Consider the following 20,796-nt stretch of genomic DNA (forward strand, 5'->3'; position numbering starts at 1 on the left):
CCACAAATGAATATATCAAAAGATGTCACATGCACCCCCATTTGAACTGAACACTTTCCTTGCAAATAACACACTCGTAAAAAAAAACTTTATATGATAACCACGTCTTTGCAATGCAGTTATGTTATACATAAAATCACTTTTAGCCATGTATCTGTGTAATTAGCCTCATCAACCATCACATACTACTACAGCTCATTGGTCATCTACTCACAACTCCTCAGTAGACACTGGTTCCGGGTGCATTACGCCAAGATCATGGACCTCGTACGTTTTTCCAGAGTGCGCCGATGTGACCTTGTCCCCCTTTCTGATAATGCCATCGAAGATGGCCATGTTGATGTAAGCCCCCCTATACTGGTTGTACCAGGAGTCCAGTAGCAGACCCTTCATTGGTCGCTCAGAGCTGGACGGGGGTCTGTATGAAATTCAGGACACATTCATTTTATCAACTTTATTCCTACAACATTTTAAACAAAGTTTTGCACTGCTGAACTGAAATTTGTATTCTTTTTTAACTTATTCACTCTCTTACACAAAAATTTAAATCTTTGAATGACAAAACAATGAAAAGACAACAGAGTACAAGACAAAACAATGGAATATTAAAGATGTTGCCTAGTATTTAAAGACTATGAATGTAGGATATTAGAAACAGCAGTAGATGATCAGTCGCAAAAACGCTTGTTTGCACTTGTCGATCATACATCTGTGCAAACCTTTACATAAAGACCACAAAGAACAATTTACAGAATGACTGAGGTATATCTGCTATTTTTGTTTTTCTCTATAAATCATTCCCTCTATTTCTCTCCATTCACTTTTAATGTGGAATTAAATGTTAATCTCATCAAAATACGGAGGGCAGCTATGGGGATAAGTAAATGACTGAAACAATACAGACAACTTCACAATGATGATATGAAAATGAATGACATACATACGGTGGGATTTTCTCTATAACAGCAGGCAAGACTCGGTCAATGCCGGTCCCAAGTTTGGCCGAGATGGGCAGGATTTCCTCCCGTTTGATGTCGAACAGGGTGTCCAGCTGTCCAGCCACTCTATCGGGGTCAGCGATTTTCAGATCTATCTACGGAGGGGAAATCAAGACAGACATTGCACAATTTCTTCATTGTCAGTGCATTGATTGATACAAAAATTTGGAGTGAAACAAGTACCGTATATGGGTATGATTATTTTACTGTCTTAACTACTTGTCCATCACATGACATCATCAGCTCCTCATAATTTGGGTGAAAGAATGTACCTTAAGAACTCTATATTTGCAGAATATAAAATAATTTTTTAAAAATGACAACAAACACAACTATGTAATGGAGAGTGCAGTAGTTGAATTGTTGTAAATATTGAGCAAATTGAATTGGTTAGCAAGCTTTCAACAACAACAACAACAAAATCCTTCAAGCTGCTATTGCACAGTAAGAACATTTCATTGAAGTATTCACGTCATTTCCATTTTACCTCCATGCACTTCTGTAGTCGTGACAACGAAGCTTGACCTCACCTTGTTTAAGACAGGGATTATCTCCAGGTTTGCTTCGAATGCAAGGTAGAAGTTTGCCACGGTCTGAGCTTGGACCCCTTGGTTTGCATCAACCAATAGGAGCACGCCTTGGCAAGCTGCCAACGATCGAGAGACTTCGTAGTTAAAATCCACATGACCCTATATCAGACAGGAAAGAAAGGAGCACAGTTGGAATGGGAACGATAATAGTTTGGACTAGTTTGGTTTTAGTTTTGCTTTTTTTCCCAGGCACAGTAAAAAATAGATACAAAACATATATACAAAAGGCACAAATCAATATGATAGAAATTGTTGATTCCATAACACAAGTCAACCAAAGTCAATACTCTTCCTGATAACATAATAGGAGAGTAGTGATATTGCACATCATAATCATAGGTGAGAGGAAAATACAAAATATAGGAGACCGCCATCATAAGCAGAGCACAGCCTGGACGTGCCTCAACAAATAATTAAGAAGCACATTTAATCTTACATTTTAACTATACTATTCCATATATTCCAAATGGGGAGAAAGGATGATGATTTCTTGTTAATATGAGCATGTGACAGGTACAGTAAAATGTGCTATTACACATGCCTCAGTATTATTGATTCCATCGTAATTGCAGCATTTCAGGCTATGCAAAACAAAACCAAAACAAGCAAAAAGATATATATTATACACAAACAAATATATCAATGAACATATATACTCACTGGGGTGTCAATCAGGTTGAGGAGGTAGTCTTTCCCCTGATAGTGGTAGATCATTGATGCAGTTTGGGCCTTCACAGTGATTCCCCTCTCACGCTCCACCTGAAGCTTGTCAAGAACTTGCTTGTTGTCTGAGTTTCTTGAAATGGTGCCTAGGAGTAACATTAGGACACAGATATCTCATCCACTCTATGAATTAAGATGCAAACCATGGATAAATCTGTAATGAGACTTAAAAATTTGAAACAAACTCAGGATGACAGCATTCTATGCAACATGAAGCCAGAATGGAAAATGTGCCCTTCGAAAAAGGCCGAAAATCTTCTCCGTTTTCACTGCCATTCTGTTCAAAGTTTTCAGGGTTCTTCTTCATAACAGATTGCAAGTTTGAAGTCATTCTCTGTCCTGTATTTTTGTTATCCCAATATCAAATGGAACTTCTTCAGAATCTGAAGAAAACATCCCCAGTTCTATATTCTTCAAAATAATATGTGACAGTTCTTCTCACAAGCAAAAGCAGATTTATCACACTCTCCTCTTCATGTAGACCACACATTACATAAACTGGGGTACCATTATCATTACTGACACCTCTTTCAAACACCTAGAAAATTTGGGTGGTACGGCCATTCTTTACAAGACATAATGATGTGTACAAAGTTTGAATTGAATGCTTCATTACTGAGTAAATGTGAATACCCACTAACTTGGGCAAGCAGAATACAAAATTCACTGTGAACTCTTTCAAGCACACTATGACTGCCTAATGCATTTGATGAATATATCATATGAATCCATGTTGTCTTTTTCTCCTTCAATGGCTTCAAGATAATTTTCACTTATCATTTCATTACATTACTTTTACAGCCTTCTTTTGTTTGAATATAAATACAACTGCACCTACTACAATATGTCTCACTGTAGAGCAATTCTCCTACAAAATCCTCCCAAAATTTTCCAGGATCTACTACAAGGCAGTCAGCCATGGGGTATAGATTTTTACCAAATGTTGCAATTATGTTGACTCAATTGAAAATAATTCGTAAGCAATTTACCTGTCAGCTCCAGCAACCTGTCAGCCAAGGTACTCTTGCCATGGTCCACATGAGCGATGATACTGAAATTTCTGATGTTTGACACCGGGAAACAAGACATATCAAGTTTCCTTGTTTCCTGCAGAGAAACATAATTACAGACAGAGACATTATATGAATTTCAGTTATCTCCTAGTGCTGTTTCCATAAATATGAGCCACTTTTTTCTCATAACATAGTCACTGCAGGTTCATTTACATACATGTATTGTACATGCAGCCAGGAATTGTTCAAGAATGCATGATAACTTTTTCATATCTGTTTGAACAACCCATATGCAGAATATTGTATTTTAACCCGTTGAGGACGGACTGATTTTGCTACAACATACATTTCTCATAGACACCTGCCCGAGTATACTTGGGACTCGTCCTCAACGGGTTAACACTCAGATCTTTTGTGGGACAGAAAATCATTTAAAGCATACATTTATGGTTAACTTGCACTTCATTACATGTGGAGAACTACTTGAAAGACTTAGTATACACAATTGTATTGCACGTGTATTACTCACTCCCTGGGGCTACATATGTTTGCTACCACTCAAACAGTCACTAAACTCTGACATGTGGGGTACTGGTATCGGAAGTGTAAACTATGCTCTAAATTACTCTTAATTTTCACAGGTCTGTTCACTGGGCCTGGTAACCTTCCATCATGACTAATTGCTGAATACTATACCCAAACATATACCTGGATGCTCGTATGGTATGCCTATCCCATTGAGGGAGCACACGAAATGAACAGACCCATACAATCCTGTCAGGCAATGAACAAGGAGTGTAATTTGTTGGGATATCCTGTAATTACAGATTCATTTGTAAAAAAATCAGAGTGTTTCTAGTAGATGCATCATATTGCCTCACACCACCACAAACATTTGTCACCTGCATCTGCTAAGTACTACTATACTAGTACCCGAACAGTTTCTGTTGCAGAATAAAATATGCAAGAATGCAGGGTAGGGAACTTGCACAAAAAAAGGCAGCTTAACCCGTTGAGGACGAGTCCCGAGTATACTCAGGCAAGCGTCTATGGGAAATGCATGTTGTAGCAAAATCAAATTGTCCTCAACGGGTTAACCAGGAAGTCATGTATTATAAAGGTCATAATTCCATGCCATATGGTAGACAGAAAGATCCGTCTGTCCGGAAGACTCTTTTTATATTTTGCCATTAACGCTGTCCTCCGTAGACAGACGGAAGGTTGCAGTACCCATTGCTGTGTGGATGTTCGTAACCACTGTCTCTAAGGAAAATTGGGTGAGGTACCTCACCCTTCTCGATTGCGTCTAATTCACGGCCCTAGGTCGGCAAATTTAAGCTTGTGTAGTAAAATTTGCTTTTTAAGAATACATTACACTCACCAGATTAATGAATAATCCAACATTTTAGTAGAATTTTCAACGTAAAACACAGCCTGTCGCGTCGTCACGTTCAAACTCCAGAAACATACACTATGAATCTATTAGCCAATCACATGCGAGGTAGTTTCTATAGGCGAGTCTTCATCAGCCCGAAGTTCAAACTAGCGGGACATTTTGCGGTCTTAGAAAATAGCGCGATACAGCGAATGTGCGTCTTCATCAGCTCGAACAGCCTGCTTCGGGAAATTAGTCCGAAAATTGACGCATGCGCACTTTGCAATATTACTCTGCCTGGCTCGCGGTTCGAAAGTGGATTTCCCCGCTCAAAATCTCCTATATCACCGTATGTACGATTCTACAACCAGGGAGGTGAGCAGTACAGCAAATTCTCTCCAAAGGGATATAAATAACGCTACTCTTTCGTCTGTCCAGTGAGGCATCTTATACGAAATTAACGAATTGCAATGTTTAAACAAATCCAAAATGCACACAATCTGCAAGAATCTTCAGCGAAGGTAGAGTGGACCAGAAGAAGAAGTTTACAAAAAAAAAAAAAACAGTTAGCATTCACTGCACTGAGTTTTAATAGGGAGGTGAGAGAAATCACCTCCCTGGTTTTAAAGATGACAACAACAGTAGGCCTATATAGTACACACATGTGATCCTTGAATACACCGTGCGTGTAATGTACTATACACAATCACCAGCTGCTTGTACATGCGCTTTCCATTGCCAGCTGGCTAACCAGAAGCGTGGAGGGATCAAGAAAATTTCGGGCTGATGGAGACGCACCCAAGATAGCGCGCTATTTCACGAATTAGCGCTCTAGTTGACGAACTAGACCAAGATTTTGGGGGAAATTTTCCCGATCAAATAGCGCGCTATTTGCGTCTTCACTACACAGATAGCGCGCTATTTTGACATCGGACTAGTTTGGTAACCGCAAGATAGCGCGCTATTTTGAAACTTCGGGCTGATGAAGACACGCCTATTGTGTTTGTTTTACTAAAACATGTACCTCGCATGTGATTGGCTTACAGATTCAAAATGGCGACTTACAGCTTGCGAACGGCGATGTTGCCATACCGATAAAATTTCTGCGTTATAACCGAGTATTTGTGAGTATTTCGATTGCACAATTGAGAAATTTATCCCAAATATTGCTGCATAATGTGTCATGTCATGTCAAACTTGTTTGAATGTAAAAAAGCCGTCTGAAATTTGGTTTATCGTAACGTTTGATCTGTGCGCCACTGCTCCACACAGGAGCCGCAATCATTGACTTCGGTCTGTATACGGAGGGGATCCGTGAAGCCAGACGCAGTCTCCGCGGAACATTCCCCGACGGACAGATACAGACCGATCTTTCGGTCAAGCCATATGGATACCATGTATTGTAATGAATGCCAAGATAAGCTGAATGTGGGGAATCTCTTGGCCCGGTAAGAATTCACAACATCTGGCACACTGCAAATTTCATTCTGTTTCGACTGGAAATCGATCGTCCCTCACATTATGTTGTGTCAACAACAGAAAAAGGTGGACAGCGCGCAGCGGATAATACCTGGCCCAGTGTTTCCCATGCATCACTACAATGTACCTACATCTACTGAGGAGAGTAAAAAAAATTGAGGTGTCACCTGCATTAGCCTACCTCGCATTGCCTCGCATCACCTCAGATTTTATTGTTTAGTAGAAATAGCCACATTGGCATCAGTAAGTTACTAGTATAATCAAAGAGGTATCACCTCCGTGGTCCCATATATTGTTATTGGCTTCACTTGTACTGAACTGTTTTACTGCATACTGTTCACTTCTCATGATCGGCGACATTGAGTGTCTTGACTCCTTTAACCATATTCAAACTTGACATTTACACAGCCAACACATTTTGTGATATACACATATGGAATCTCCTCCGCATGAGATTACAGCTGAACTGGGATACATGTTTAAGAAGGTACAGCCACAGTTTGGTACAGGTTTTACCTGCGGGTGTTGGGCAGCAGCATTGTCCGGTCGGTCAGCGTCGGCGGAGCCGCCAGCAGCTCCGGGTGAAGAATCTTTGAGTCCCCGCTTCAGGCACTGGCGGAAATTTAACTTGCTACTCCTGATATTTCTTGATGTTCCATGGGTGCATAGACATGTATAACTTCTGCTGAGATTTAAATAAAGAGCCATAGTCTGTTTTCTCGTTAATTAAATGCTGGTATACTACATATTTAACGATAGCAAGCCTCGCACATTCCCGTTATTTGACACAGCTGGAGATCGTACCCACCAAACACCACACGCTCTGTTGAACGCACGCGCACCTACCTGCACCTGCGCCTTTTTCGCTGGCATGCTATTCTACACAGTTATGAATGACTCGAACTCGTTTCGGTACACGACAGTGTTGCAGTCACATATCACGATCGATTTCCGATCGTGACTCGATCGTACTCCACTTGTACACACTCATTTTGAAATTACATACTCCGTACTTGAAGCCATGATTAGTGATGCATATTATTTATAAGGCGGGTTTTGACTATGTTTGGATCGGCTGAATGCTATAAACTCTAACCTGTTTACTGCAGTGACTACTCCTTCAAGGTGCAGCTGAGCATGTAAACAATGAATATTTCAACTTGCAAACAATCCACATAATGTTGAATTATTGACAAATACTTAATTGTTGGTACTATAAATCATGTATGTAATCAATACACGTGTGTTTGTGTATATATGGGGGGTGGGCGGGGGGGTTGTGATCATATCTCTCACCTTACTTTTGTGATATTCTAACATTATTGTAGTTTTCCTACTCATAGCCATTTTAGTCAACATGTATTTTACCGTACAAAATTTTCTCTTATTCTTCTGTCTCGTTATATACATTTCATTGTAATTTCATTTACATTCACTGTAAAGCACATTTGAACATGCACACTGAAAATACACTATAAATTACATTAATACAAACGATATTTAGTACACTGTACTACATATTCTTTGTCATTGGTGGCCCTTTCCAGAATGTTCACAAAGGAACGTTACGAGGGACATTATGTAGCATGGACAACCATACCTTAATTTTCATTCACATTGTTATTATTTGTTGGTCTGTTTGTTTTTGTCTACGAACATTTAATCAAATCTCATTACACTTCCAATAATTCACTTCAAGATTTTGACCACTACTAGATTGGTCTAGGCTGGACAGATGCAAAGTGTACACAAAGCAACAAACATCAAGACACAAGTTGAATTTTGGGCAAATATTCACAGGTTTTTATTGACAAATACAAGTGAAGATATGACACATAAACATATGTGTCACAATATCTGCAATGAAATGGGCAGACAGACAGACAGCTACTTAGATGGATAGATAGAAAGATAAATGATAGAAGATGGATAGACAGAGATATAGTAATACAGATATAGGTGAAGAGAGAAAGAGAGTGTGTATGTGTGTGTGTGAATTTGAGACCAACATAGTGACATATCATTTTGCACACGTACAAATTATCATTACACATATACAAAGCAGCTTGTTTGGATTAGCTGAAGCAACTGAATAGTAAGTACAAATACACTCGTCCCACATCAAGAACCAAATTGCAAACACTTGGATATGGAGTGGGGGATGTAGTGCATAAACATACATATCATTTGACTTTAGATTCTGCAAGCAATACTTCTGTATTCTGAGCTAAAGGATTAGAAAAAGAACAACACCAATCCTGACTCTGCACACAACTCAAAGCAAGTTTGGGTAATAGCATGGACGGCATTCAATCATTTTTGGTTTGTCAGTACTCACAACTATCTCTATGATAGGTATTTGTCAAGGTGATTTTTGTGCAAGCATATTAAGCTTGACCTCGCATCTAAATCACAAAGATGCACTACTGTGGGAGATTGTGACAATTGGCTCTGTGTTTAACCCCCAATTCATTACCAGTTAAGATACAAATATGGTGTACTAGATGATAAAGTGACACATACTTGACAGAAATGGTAAACTTGTAATACAAAGAGATCAACTACTGTTATACAAAAATATATATTGCACTTCACTTTTTCTATGTTACACATAACAATCTGACACATAAAAACACTCGTTTGTGCTTGATAATTCAACAAAGATAAATCTGTATATGTTTATGCTGTACAAAATGCCCTGGCAGCTGAAGAAACTTCTGTTTCAGGAAGGGTGAAGACACTTGGGAAATCAGTCATATCTGCAGCAGAGTAATTTCTGTGAAGTCAGCGGTAGTTCAAAATTCATTATTCACAAGACATCCATACATCAGCTACCATGTCACAGCTGTATTCACATTTCATCATGTCTATAGCAAAGGGCAATGCCATTACAATATGCCCCATCTCTTCATTGTCATTCACTTCATTTGAGATAATGTTTAACTAATCTAGGTGATAAGCAGGTGTTGTGGACATCAGAATTTTAATCTCACCTACGTTTCAGTCTCTGCAATAAAATCTGTGACCAAATACATGTATTTTCGTGTTCACAGGAATGAAAATAGGATGGAATGAAACAATTCATGATTTGAGACAATACATCCTTTTTGAATGTGTATGGACAAAAAAAAAATACTGATTTTGTGTCATAAGTTGGGGCAGCCTCTGTCTCACAGGGTGAGATAAATATGTACATTGCTGATGAACATGACTGCAAACAGTCATAGTATTTGAGTTGCTGGTTGAAGGTGTGTGTGTGTGTGTGTGAGGGGGACTGGGCGACTATTTGGCTGCTAGACTGGTTCTGACGCTACTCGTCCCCGCGCTGCTGACTTTGTTTCCCTTCTCCAGCTGTTTGGCTGCTGCTGCTTCAGCCTCTGCCTGAGCTTGGAACTCTGCCACTCTCTCTAGGAACTGTGAATAAGGATGGATGAAGAAATCATAAGAACATGTATCCAGTCATGTATTTTACCCACAGAATGTAGGCTTTCCCGATTGTCGATATCTTCCTTCACTTTTTTTTTCAATCAATGCACACTAGACATGATTGCACATCCTGTTATTAAGTGTATTAATATCTATGGAAGGACGTCTTAATACATTTACATATCTTCTTCATTTTGCCCAACACACATATCCTTTTCAATACAAAAAAAACAAAAAAAAAACCAAAAAACACGAAGAAGAAAAAACACAACTTATTATCTTCAACAATCATGACAGGAAGTAAAAATAGATATAACAGAAGAAGAGCTAATGGTTTTTGCACAATATTTTGTACAGCACCCAAAATCACTCTCTTTCTTTCAAACACAAGAGTTCATTTTGAAGTTGTGATAGTCCTTCCTGATATGAAAGTGAGCATTCAGCATCTAAATACCTATGAAAATACATGAATGACTGATGATGTCGTTAAAGAGCTTTTTGATAAATGGCAGTGTTTAGCAGAACATCTTCTGGTATATGAAAATTTGAATGACTAATGCAGAATAGGCAGAGTTACAAGTTGACATCAGAAAAAAAAATGTAGGCAAAAGGCAACCATTCAAAGTTCAAAAGAGGGTGTGATGTACTCACTTCAGGCATACGTGTTGCCTTCTTCTCCATGAACTCCTTGAAAGAGTGAGCCCCATGGAGGGGTGCCAGCTGCTCATCCATCGCCAAACTTTTCTTCTTTGAATCTGACATCTCTTTGTCCTTCAGGGACTTGGGGTCTTCAAGAGGCTACATCAAACATTGAAATCATGCAAGATACTGTAAGCCTCTGTTACAAACAGCTCTTAATGCAAAATTAGTCTAAATCTGTCACATAAACAAGTAATGTGATACAGAAAACTGGATCGTGCTGTATTACTATTCAAACGCTCTTCAAGTATACAGTGGTACACTTAAACATCATATGATTTCAGGAACAACATAGAATGGGAAATTTATTCCAGTACAGTGCACTCCCATTACAACGAACATGGTTATAACGAAATTTTGTTATAATGAAGTAAATCTTCTGGTCCCAAAATTATCACCATTAAAGTCTATGGTACAAAATTCGCTTATAACGAACACGGTTATAGCGAAATTTCCATTATAACGAAGTCTTTTCCGAGCGCCACAGACATAGAAAAACAAAAGAAATGTGCTCCGTTATAACGAAATGCGAATTGCTTTCAAAAATACGTAGCGGAACAAGCATTTATAGCATCTCTGCATGTGTGAACGCTTCACACCACTGTGTGTTCACTCCTTGTGTCACGCACAGTTTCTGAGGGGAACTTGCGTTTATTATTGTAATACAGTTATCCCATCACATTTCACATAGCTTTCCAGTGTATGATGAGTATTCAGCAAACATACGGTAATATGATATATATACGTGGTTCCTTGTTTTCGTTATATATTGTATTTGTTCCGTTATAACGAAATTTCGTTATAACGAATGAAAACTGCCGGTTCCGAGCATTTCGTTGTAACGGGAGTGCACTGTATACAGAGTTAGCAAATACGACCTCGACACAGTCGAGAAGGTAATCAGTTTGAACGTCAGTGTGTGTCTGTAGTGATATAACTTTTGAATTCAATGTGGAAATCCCTGTAACGTTCGCAGGCCCACACCACTGTGGACTCTGAGATAAAATGGGCATTAGCCATGTAAAACAGATTCTGGTGTTCCAGCTCACTTGGGCCACACACAAGGGTGTTTGCCAATGAAATATCACATTCTGTATGCTGCTTCAACTCACCTCAGATGCTGGTCTCCTGGCCCAGGACTTTGGGCTGAGATACCAGGCACCATAGTTCATCTTCACCCAGCTTGGCGTGTAATTGGAAGACCCGTACTGTTGAGTGATACAAAAGTAGAAATAATTTGCTGCATGAAAAACGATAGTTACTTTAAACAAACAAGTAACAATGAAAAACTGCTTTTACTGAACAGTTTCACAGCAGACTAACCACATAAGGTTGGAAAACATGTACGCAGATAAATATCTATATTTACCAGTATTCCTTCTTCCGCCTTAAGAATATGTATGACTGATGGTGATGCACAACTGCTCAAAGATACTATGATTATTGTCTTTCTTAAAATGCACCACACCATCAGTATTTCTCTAATCTTATAAAATTTCTTTTCTTATGGCTAGACGACTTGACCTCATATGATTCCGTGCAAGCAAGTATGTGTTGTGATGCAATAGGGGAGAAAGCCCACTTGGCTGAGGGCTGAGGGTGAGACAACCCTTACCAATTCCTTCTGCTTCTTTTCCACCTGCTCCAGCGTCTGCGTGGGTGCCTCATCTTGAGAAACTGTAGCCGACATGCGCAGTTCTGCGGGCACATTGGTCAGTTCCACGACATGAATGGGTACCGAGAGGGCGGGCTTCGTCTCGTACCCACTGGCGAAGAGGCTGTGGATGGTCGACTCTTCCACGTTGTTGCTGTCGCCTCCAAGCCCAGACACCCAGTCACAAAATTCCTTTGTGATGCTCTTGATATGCTCGTCTTGTGAGGGTGACTCGCTGCGCCGCTGCCGGGCCCTGCGGTCTTCCTTCTGCTGCTCCTCCTTACGGGGCAGCCATCGGTACGGATTCCGCACCTTTTGACTTTGAGACGAACTGGTAGGATAAGAGAGGCAGATGGATCAGCATTATTGGTGGGGTAAAAATTAATGTGGCAATGTATCTGAATCTGCAAAGGGTCATGGTAGATATTCTACTGTATGCAATTCCACTACTAGAGAAACACTCTGAGAGCGCAGACCTCCGCCAAGCATCCAGCTCATTTCCACCACTGATCTTGATCTTCCATAGAGATTTGTGATTTCCGCCCTTACGTACTTATAGCATTGTGTGCTGAAAGTCGCCCGATTTCCCAATATAGAAGCCTTTGTTACGTCATAAACCCTCAGCTGCACGGCGCGCCCCGCCCTAGCAGAAACTAGAGCACGCACTTTAGTGCCCGCATGCAAACCTCAAATATGCGCAGCCTGAACTCCCAAGTTCATTGACCCTACCTGCCAAAATATCAAAATCCTTCATAAATTCCCAAAAAATTCTCAGATCACTACCAAAATTTAATCATCTGTTACTTGTATCATTCTAAACCTTTCCTGCAAGTTTCATCCAAATCCGTTCACTGCTTTTTGAGTTATTTTGCACAAGGACAAACTAACTAACTAAGTAACAAACAAACAAACCAACGGTAACAAAAACATAACCTCCTCCCTTGGCGGAGGTAATAAGCAAAAGAATGACTGCTTAATACAGACCTGCAGAGATACACAGAGAAAGATCTGCAGTACAGGATGGTACTTGAATTCAATCATAAACCATCTTGTGAGGTTTAAATAAAATGATATAAACAGTAATACAGGCTACTGTAGAGAGTCAGAATGTACACACACGGTTATAAACACTCCAACAAACAAACAAAAGAGCAAATGCACAAAAATCATGAGATTTTGGTATCTTTCAAACCGGCAGTTGGCTACTATCAACGTTGACACTGGCATTTTGCACCAAATGACACTTACTTGCATTGAAAAAAAAAATCCACAAAATTCTTAGTCATGACAAGTTGATATTCTATAAGACAGAATTATGATATGATGTATTATGATCAGAAGATTACTGTGAAAATTTCATACTTCAAAGATGACTTTGTGGATGATCCGTCTTCATCACCCTTCTGGTCTGACCCCCTGTATGTTTCACTCAGATCTTCCCTGTATTCATCTTCCTCATCTATGTCGCTGCCGAGGTTCATCTCCGGATCAAGGATGTCAACCACATCTTCAAACACCTTCAAATTTCAGAGAAAACAAGAGATGCAACATTTTTGATGGATTTCTGATCAAGGAACCATAATCATCAATGCATAATCTGATTACTAATCAACATCCTAACAAAACAGGAAAAGTCATGCTGGCAATGTCAACAAGGAAAAGTAGAAATTACGCGGTACGTAATATATGTCCCCGCCGGAAGTAGCATTTAGTAGCAAAATGTACAATATAGGTCAAAAATCAAGGTCAAAGGTCAAAGAAGTCAAAGGTCAAAATTCTGTGTAGAAGTTTTGAAGCCCTCACCTAGTGCCATCACATAAAGCAAACAGAATCAAAATCGGGTTAGAAATGGCGAAGGAGTAGCATTTTGTAGCCAATGTACAATATAGGTCAAAAATCAAGGTCAGAGGTCAAAGAAGTCAAAGGTCAAAATTCTGTGTAGAAGTTTTGAAGCCCTCACCTAGTGCCATCACTTAAAGCAAACGGAAGTGAAATCAGGTTAGAAATGGCGAAGGAGTAGCATCTTATAGCAAAATGTACAATACAGGTCAAAAATCAAGGTCAAAGGTCAAAGAAGTCAAAGGTCAAAATTCTGTGTAGAAGTTTTGAAGCCCTCACCTAGTGCCATCACATAAAGCAAACGGAATCGAAATCGGGTTAGAAATGGCGAAGGAGTAGCATTTTGTAGCAAAATGTACAATATAGGTCAAAAATCAAGGTCAAAGGTCAAAGAAGTCAGAGGTCAAAATTCTGTGTAGAAGTTTTGAAGCCCTCACCTAGTGCCATCACATAAAGCAAATGGAATCGAAATCGGGTTAGAAATGGCAAAGGAGTAGCATTTTGTAGCAAAATGTACAATATAGGTAAAAAAATCAAGGTCAAAGGTCAAAGAAGTCAAAGGTCAAAATTCTGTGTACAAATTTTGAAGCCCTCACCTAGTGCCATCACATAAAGCAAACGGAATCGAAATCGGGTTAAAAATGGCGAAGGAGTAGCATTTTGAAGCAAAATGTACAATATAGGTCAAAGGTCAAGGTCAAAGGTCACAACTGAAATTCTGTGTAGAAGTTTCAAAGCTCCCATGTAGTGCTATCATATAAAGCAAACAGAATCAAAATTGGCTCATAAATGACAGAGAAGTAGCAAATTGAAAATTTTGATCACACACGGACGCACAGACGGACGGACGGACGGACAGACGGACACACGACCTTACAGTGATATACTTGTGTGTCTACCCCTTTGTTCTCCCTTTTGTTAAAATAGACACACAAGCAAAAATTTTAGCCACACAAGCCTGACGGAATAAAGGCCATCTATTGTGCACTATTGTTCTCCTAGCCACACAAGCATACTCTCGTTAGCACAGACAGACGGACAGACGGACACACGGACACACACACGTACGGAGCCCGTTTCATAGTCCCCTGCTCGAACTCGTTCGGCGGGGACAACAAAAGTGAACAATAATTGTAACAACACCTTGTATTTCTGATGAATTTTCACGTTTTTGTCTCCAACATGTGATAGTTATTAAAAAAATCACTGTTTGAAAGCCACATTTGTATATCAAGAAGATATTTCATGCTTTCTTGACAAAAATCATTCTTCTCTTTCCTAATTCGTACATTTTGGAAAACAATCTGATACAGGAATATTAGTACCAACATCACATAAACATAAACATGGAACATCTATTTTCTCTCCATTAAGGAAATATTTCACCTACTAAAACAAATCCACAAGTAGATGAAGGACTGTAATATTTGGTAGCTATATTTTGGTGATTTTAATGATGGAGAAATATGCACACTTCTGACAGAGTGAAATGCAATTAAAGAAATTAATATCATTGACACTTCTGGGATACCCAATTACACACTTACATCAGGAGGCATGCTCTCCTCCAAGTGAGGGTAGAGAGCCAGAGGATGTTGCAGCAATCCGAACTCCATCTCGTCAATATGGTCCCGCCTCTGCTGCTGCAAGGGCGTCACATTGGAGAAGGCAAGCTCCTCCTTGGTGAAGCGACCTGCATTGAGGGAGCGTTTCTCAGCAAACTTGAGGTCGCTGTCACCATGGATGTTTGGCTCCACAGTTTTTGTGCCCTGCACGAAAGAAAGGTTGATGTTGTACACTTATGGAGACATTCATGAGCAAAGTCAAGATTACCAAACGATTACCTAATACACAGGAAAACTGGTTTATTCAAATTATAGAATTACAGAATGTTATACATTTGTTGCATGTTGTGAAAAGTTTGCTGCACACTTGCATTACTAAATGTATTGCAACTGTCTAAAATTGATACAAAAATGAAGATGTAGAAGAAAGATAATCTATCTTTTTTAAAATCAAATCCTTGATAGCATTCCTTATCTGTCATCATTGCCAACCTCCTGATTTTGTGGTCATGTATTAGCTACTTGGTACGCCTTCACTATATATTTAGACATTGTCATGTTTAATACAAATATCAGAGTGAATCTGTATCTTGTGGACCAAATTGGTAAAGTGTGAAAAAAAAATACCTTTCACATAATATTCAGAATCTTTATTTGCAAGAAGGAAGTACAGAGAAGCAGCATTACCTTGTAAACCATTTCTCCATCCACCCTGGGGGGTAATCCATCTCGAAAATCATCCAAACCATCCTGGACGTAGGTCCACTGTCCACTCTGTAGTGTTTTGGAGACATCTCCAGGCTTCTTGCTCTTCAGGAATTTTGTGCGTAATCTTTCTTTGAACCTGTTGGTAAACAAAATATAAAATTTACATGTCACAAAGAATATGAGAGGTACTATGCTACATACATTTATAGTAATTAGGTAAACTGTTACATTGTTGCCTCAACATAACAGAACAGGCAGGGTACACATCTCACTTCAGTTATTTTATTTCACACTCCTGAACCAGGGCCCCGTTGCATAAAAGTTACTATTGTGGTAACTTTGCCATCCAATGGTAACTACCATGGTAACAATACTCAAAAGCCAATCAAAATCAAGAATTCCATGGAAGTTACCATTGGATGGCAAAGTTACAATAATAGTAACTTTTATGCAACGGGCCCCAGTACATAGTGAACACATAGCCATGGTTATACATACATGTCCATGCACAACATCACGGAAAGTCCAAAGTATGTCCCTACCCACCCCACTAAATTTGCCATGCCACTCTACCCTACCCTACCCTTGTTAGCTTATGCACTCATGCACGCGCACGCATGCATTGCATATACAGTACATTTGGCAAGCAGTGGGGACAGCGTGTATCCAGGCAGTGTTAGCTGACATTAGGGAAGCCTTGCCAGGCAGGGTAGTGTAGTGTACAGTGTCAGTGGTATGGCAAAATTACAGTGGGAGGGAACATACGGAAGTCTTTCCATCATCATTCACACCATATTAACACAATCACAAAGAAAAAGGTTCATAACTGGAAAGTTCTATCATGATCAATACCATACCATCTACACATACACTTAGTTTTAGATCTAGGTAGGTGTAATTTAAATTTGTTTCAATAACTAATTTAGTAAACTTAATTGTGAAGTGTTCCAGACAACAATACAAGCCAATTAATTACAAGTTTACAACTCAACAAGAATCAACTTCTAACATATTCTAGACCCTCTACTAGATCTATAGATCTACTATTGCTAGGTACTACCTAGACAACGGCTAGTACTACTACTACAACTACTTCTTCTTCTATAGTACTACTGCGAATAGCCTCTCTAGGGTCTAGACAAATTATCTTTGTAGTAGGTTCTAGAGCTACCACTTTTCCAGTTCTACAGACAACACTCAACGGTGTACTGTTATGACTAACATGAAATTCAACCTGTGGGACTGACTATCACATTGCAAGTTTTCTGGACGACGTAGAGGGAAATGCTTACCATTCTTGATTCTGGATCTTTTTGTCCGTCAACGTCTTGACAAGGAGTAAGTCATACTTTCTTTCCGCCATTTATGTAATTAAACTGTGGGCAAAATGACTTAAATCACATTACTTTGCATCGAATTCAACTCTGTTTCTAGCTGCAGCGCTGCCTGGGAAGACTCACGTTTCAATACGAGCGATGTTTATCCGCATAACATCTGTGATACGGTTCACTCACCATTTGAAAGCAAATGTAGTTCTCCTATTTTTAACAGTAATTTCTCGATTTTATGCAAAAATGTGAACTTGATTGATTTCCTATAGCCGAAATTTACTCAAGAGAGATATTTATCCTACTTTAGTGGCATATTTTTTCTCTGATCTGTAAATTCAGTAAAAACTGATACCGAACCACGTATTAATGCGCCGCAGCCTGCGATGGTTGCCATGGAGCTGTATAAGCATAACAATGGCCATGAATCGGAAATAAACGACAGGTGCATGGGATTGTGCATTTGTGCAAGCTGCAGGCCCGTATAACTAAACCGGTTGTGAATAATTTTTCGTTCATTTGTTCGATTGCTTGAAACAAGTGCAATTGCTTTATGAATGCTGCTATTGTATGCTCTTTCCCTGGATAGAAACCTAGTGGTAGAAATCGAGTGGTATATTAGTATGATCTGTGCTTTGGACACTTAATCACGCTGATAATTTACAAGTACACGTCCTTGTATTACTACCTAGGCCTATTTGTCATCATGAGCAATTCATAGTCTGACGCCGAGAAACCTGCAGTAATAGCTTCGATATATATATAACCACAACCGTTGATTTGATTCCTTGCGTTGCATAAATTTCATAGAATAAGCATAGACTATCTATCTATGCGATTCACTGTCCTTTCATATCGTTGATATACTAGTACAACAACAACAACAACATATTGTTGATATAGGGCCTACAACTCTTGTCCATTCTGTTTTGTCTCTTACATCCTTTCCTTCAGTAGTTTTGGTGTTGTCTATGATAGTCTCGTTTCATGTTTGTTCGCGTCTATTTACTATTTAGGTGCATTTATCTGCTAATATATCAGTTATTTCAGTGGGCTTCCAGACTTCTTCCTCTTTTTTTTTTCTCTCTCTCTTTACGGTACTTCAATAAAAATCTTTCCATTGATGTTCTCTTCCAGAGGGGCCCATATTCTACATGCTCTGCCTTTTTAGTGGGTCCCTCCATTTTTCGCACTTTACGCAAGGTTATACATGTACTTTATTTCGACCCCTTCTGTTTCTTTTTTTTTTACTACCGCCCCAGTACAATGTATGATTACTATAAGGTTCCTCAATTATTGTATAGTCTTTTCATTCTACAATGTTCATCTTACCTTATTCTCTGTTATCAAAGGAAGTGAAATATATATATGTTTTGTCGAAAAGTGAAATAAACTTTGAAATTGGAAAAAAAATGAATACAAGTCTATAGATGTAGATGTAATACTAAATACTACGTAACTTCAAAAGCAATGACAGTTCTCAGACAAATTATCGTTTTCAGAAAGCAATGGCTGGTTTTCGAGAAGGAATAGGAAATATTACTGTTACTATTTTCATTTATTTACTTCTTTTTTTTTACAGGACAACCGATTTCAAGGAATTTGCCTTCCCGAATATCTCGGAGACCTGCCGGAATTCAATGTGTGCTACTTATGTTACTGTGTGAGATGTAGAAAAACAACACAAAACAAAACAAACACAAAACACAAAAACACACGGATAGGCTAGTAATTATTCAAACATTAAAGGGGAATATACCCGAAGTATACATCAACATCCAGGGAAATTATAAATGTTATAAAAATACTTGGGAGAAGTTTTAGGAGATCAGGCGATTTGTTTAAATGTTATGAATGTTTGAATCTTCTCGAAATCATTGTGTCGTCACTGGATAAAAGGCTTCATCATTCAGTGTTGTCACCCTAGAGGAACAATGTAAAGAAAATATAGAAAGAATTCCACATAAAATTATTTTCATTTTCTAGCATAATTTACGAGCATTTAACTTAACTCCTTTTAAAGGCAGGAGAAAATATATTACCTTTAATGCAATATTTCAATAACAAATCTAAGGAATGTGTGCTTCATGTAAGAATTGAAACGTCAAATTTGTTTTATTTCTCAAAAAAGTTCGATATTACAATTTTCGCTGCATATTGCCACGCGCCTCCTCAGTTACTGTAGTTTCCCATCGTCCCTTTATCACTTACCATATGAAATCCCCAATGCATAATCAAATAACATAAGAATGAAATGTAGCAATCAATCACTCAAGACTGAGGATGATTGAACGTGCCTATATGCATCTTATCGTGCGTGTGTGTGTGTGTGTGTGTGTGTGTGTGTGCGTGCTTGCTTTGATTAGCTGGATCAAGTTGATCAAAAGAGGTTTTCTGAGATTTATGCGGAATTTTATATCACTGGTATATACATGGTATGATTTGCACACACAAAAAAAATGTATGTTAAAAAAGAATGTGATTTAGCAGCACAAGTGTTTGTATAATGAAGCAGATATTGATTAGTTCGATTAAGTTGATGACAATAGCGTTCTCTGAGATTTATGCAGAATTTCAGGTCATGTATGTTTATACATGACATTTATAAAACATGGAAGCATACCATGTATGTTCTATACATGGTATGATTTGCAAAGAAAAAATAATAATGTACTGTATTTTTTTTTAAAGATGACTTGATTCAGCAGCATAAGTGAGAAGAATAACAGCTGCTTATTTTTTTTCATATTCATTTCATTGTGAAAATGAGCCTGATATAGAATGAAATTCAATGAGCCTGATATAGAATGAAATTCAAATAGAGAATGTCGTAAAAAGTGTGTGTATATGTGTGCTCGTCTTGAATGCGAGATCGAAGAAACTACAATAAGTTTTTGACAAAAACAAACAAACAAACAAACAAACAAGCAAACAACACAGTACACCATGCTCTCAAGAAGTTGACTGTTTCAGAACTCAATCATCTTTATTAGACAATCTTATGTACAGATAATATATAACCTTGTATGGCTTACCTCCATTCGGTGTTTTACCACCCATCATCTTCAATCAGTAGCATTCACATAAACCTTGATATGAAAATATCCCATCATACAGAATAAATGTGCTTGAGAAAATGTGCAAGGTATAGAAGATAAATAAAACAGAGTATGATACGCAGTTCCTGTTTTTATGTAAAATATATATTCTATATGTTACCCCAAATTGACACACACCATTTTATTCTAGAGAAACTAAAATGTTAACATACATAATATTCGATTATTTGCTCATACATGATTACACCTCATGATGAAATAGCGGATAGCATTATAACAATGGAATACGAGTACTGTGTATCAAATGTATGTACATCATCCATGACGACATCATAATAGG

At 38.6% G+C, this 20,796-nt stretch overlaps 2 protein-coding genes across 2 annotated transcripts in view; both read right to left on the reverse strand.

The window, feature by feature from the left end:
- Nucleotides 1–6,798, reverse strand: part of LOC139718540 (translation factor Guf1, mitochondrial-like) — an 18,581-nt gene extending 11,783 nt beyond the window's left edge. The window contains exons 1-6 of the mRNA XM_071630010.1: nt 6,695–6,798; nt 3,301–3,418; nt 2,249–2,397; nt 1,529–1,687; nt 945–1,093; nt 215–418 (exon numbers count right to left, since the gene is read on the reverse strand). Of these exons, the coding sequence (XP_071486111.1) occupies nt 215–418; nt 945–1,093; nt 1,529–1,687; nt 2,249–2,397; nt 3,301–3,400 (761 nt within the window). The 5' untranslated portion in view covers nt 3,401–3,418; nt 6,695–6,798. The remainder of the gene's footprint in view (nt 1–214; nt 419–944; nt 1,094–1,528; nt 1,688–2,248; nt 2,398–3,300; nt 3,419–6,694) is intronic.
- A 2,575-nt stretch (nt 6,799–9,373) lies between these two features.
- Nucleotides 9,374–17,516, reverse strand: LOC139718541 (protein FAM47E-like). Its single transcript, XM_071630012.1, has 8 exons — nt 17,362–17,516; nt 16,049–16,205; nt 15,344–15,565; nt 13,320–13,474; nt 11,919–12,288; nt 11,416–11,511; nt 10,256–10,402; nt 9,374–9,592 (listed from the first exon to the last, which is right to left on the reverse strand). Exons 1-8 carry the CDS (start codon nt 17,430–17,432, stop codon nt 9,461–9,463), a joined length of 1,350 nt encoding a protein of 449 aa, XP_071486113.1. The 5' UTR covers nt 17,433–17,516; the 3' UTR covers nt 9,374–9,460.
- Nucleotides 17,517–20,796: the final 3,280 nt, after the last annotated feature.

The sequence above is a fragment of the Diadema antillarum genome, unplaced genomic scaffold (genome assembly GCF_040938485.1).
Source record: "Diadema antillarum isolate AM-2024a unplaced genomic scaffold, OU_Dant_1.0 scf00000096, whole genome shotgun sequence".
Classification (NCBI taxonomy): Eukaryota; Metazoa; Echinodermata; class Echinoidea; order Diadematoida; family Diadematidae; genus Diadema; species Diadema antillarum.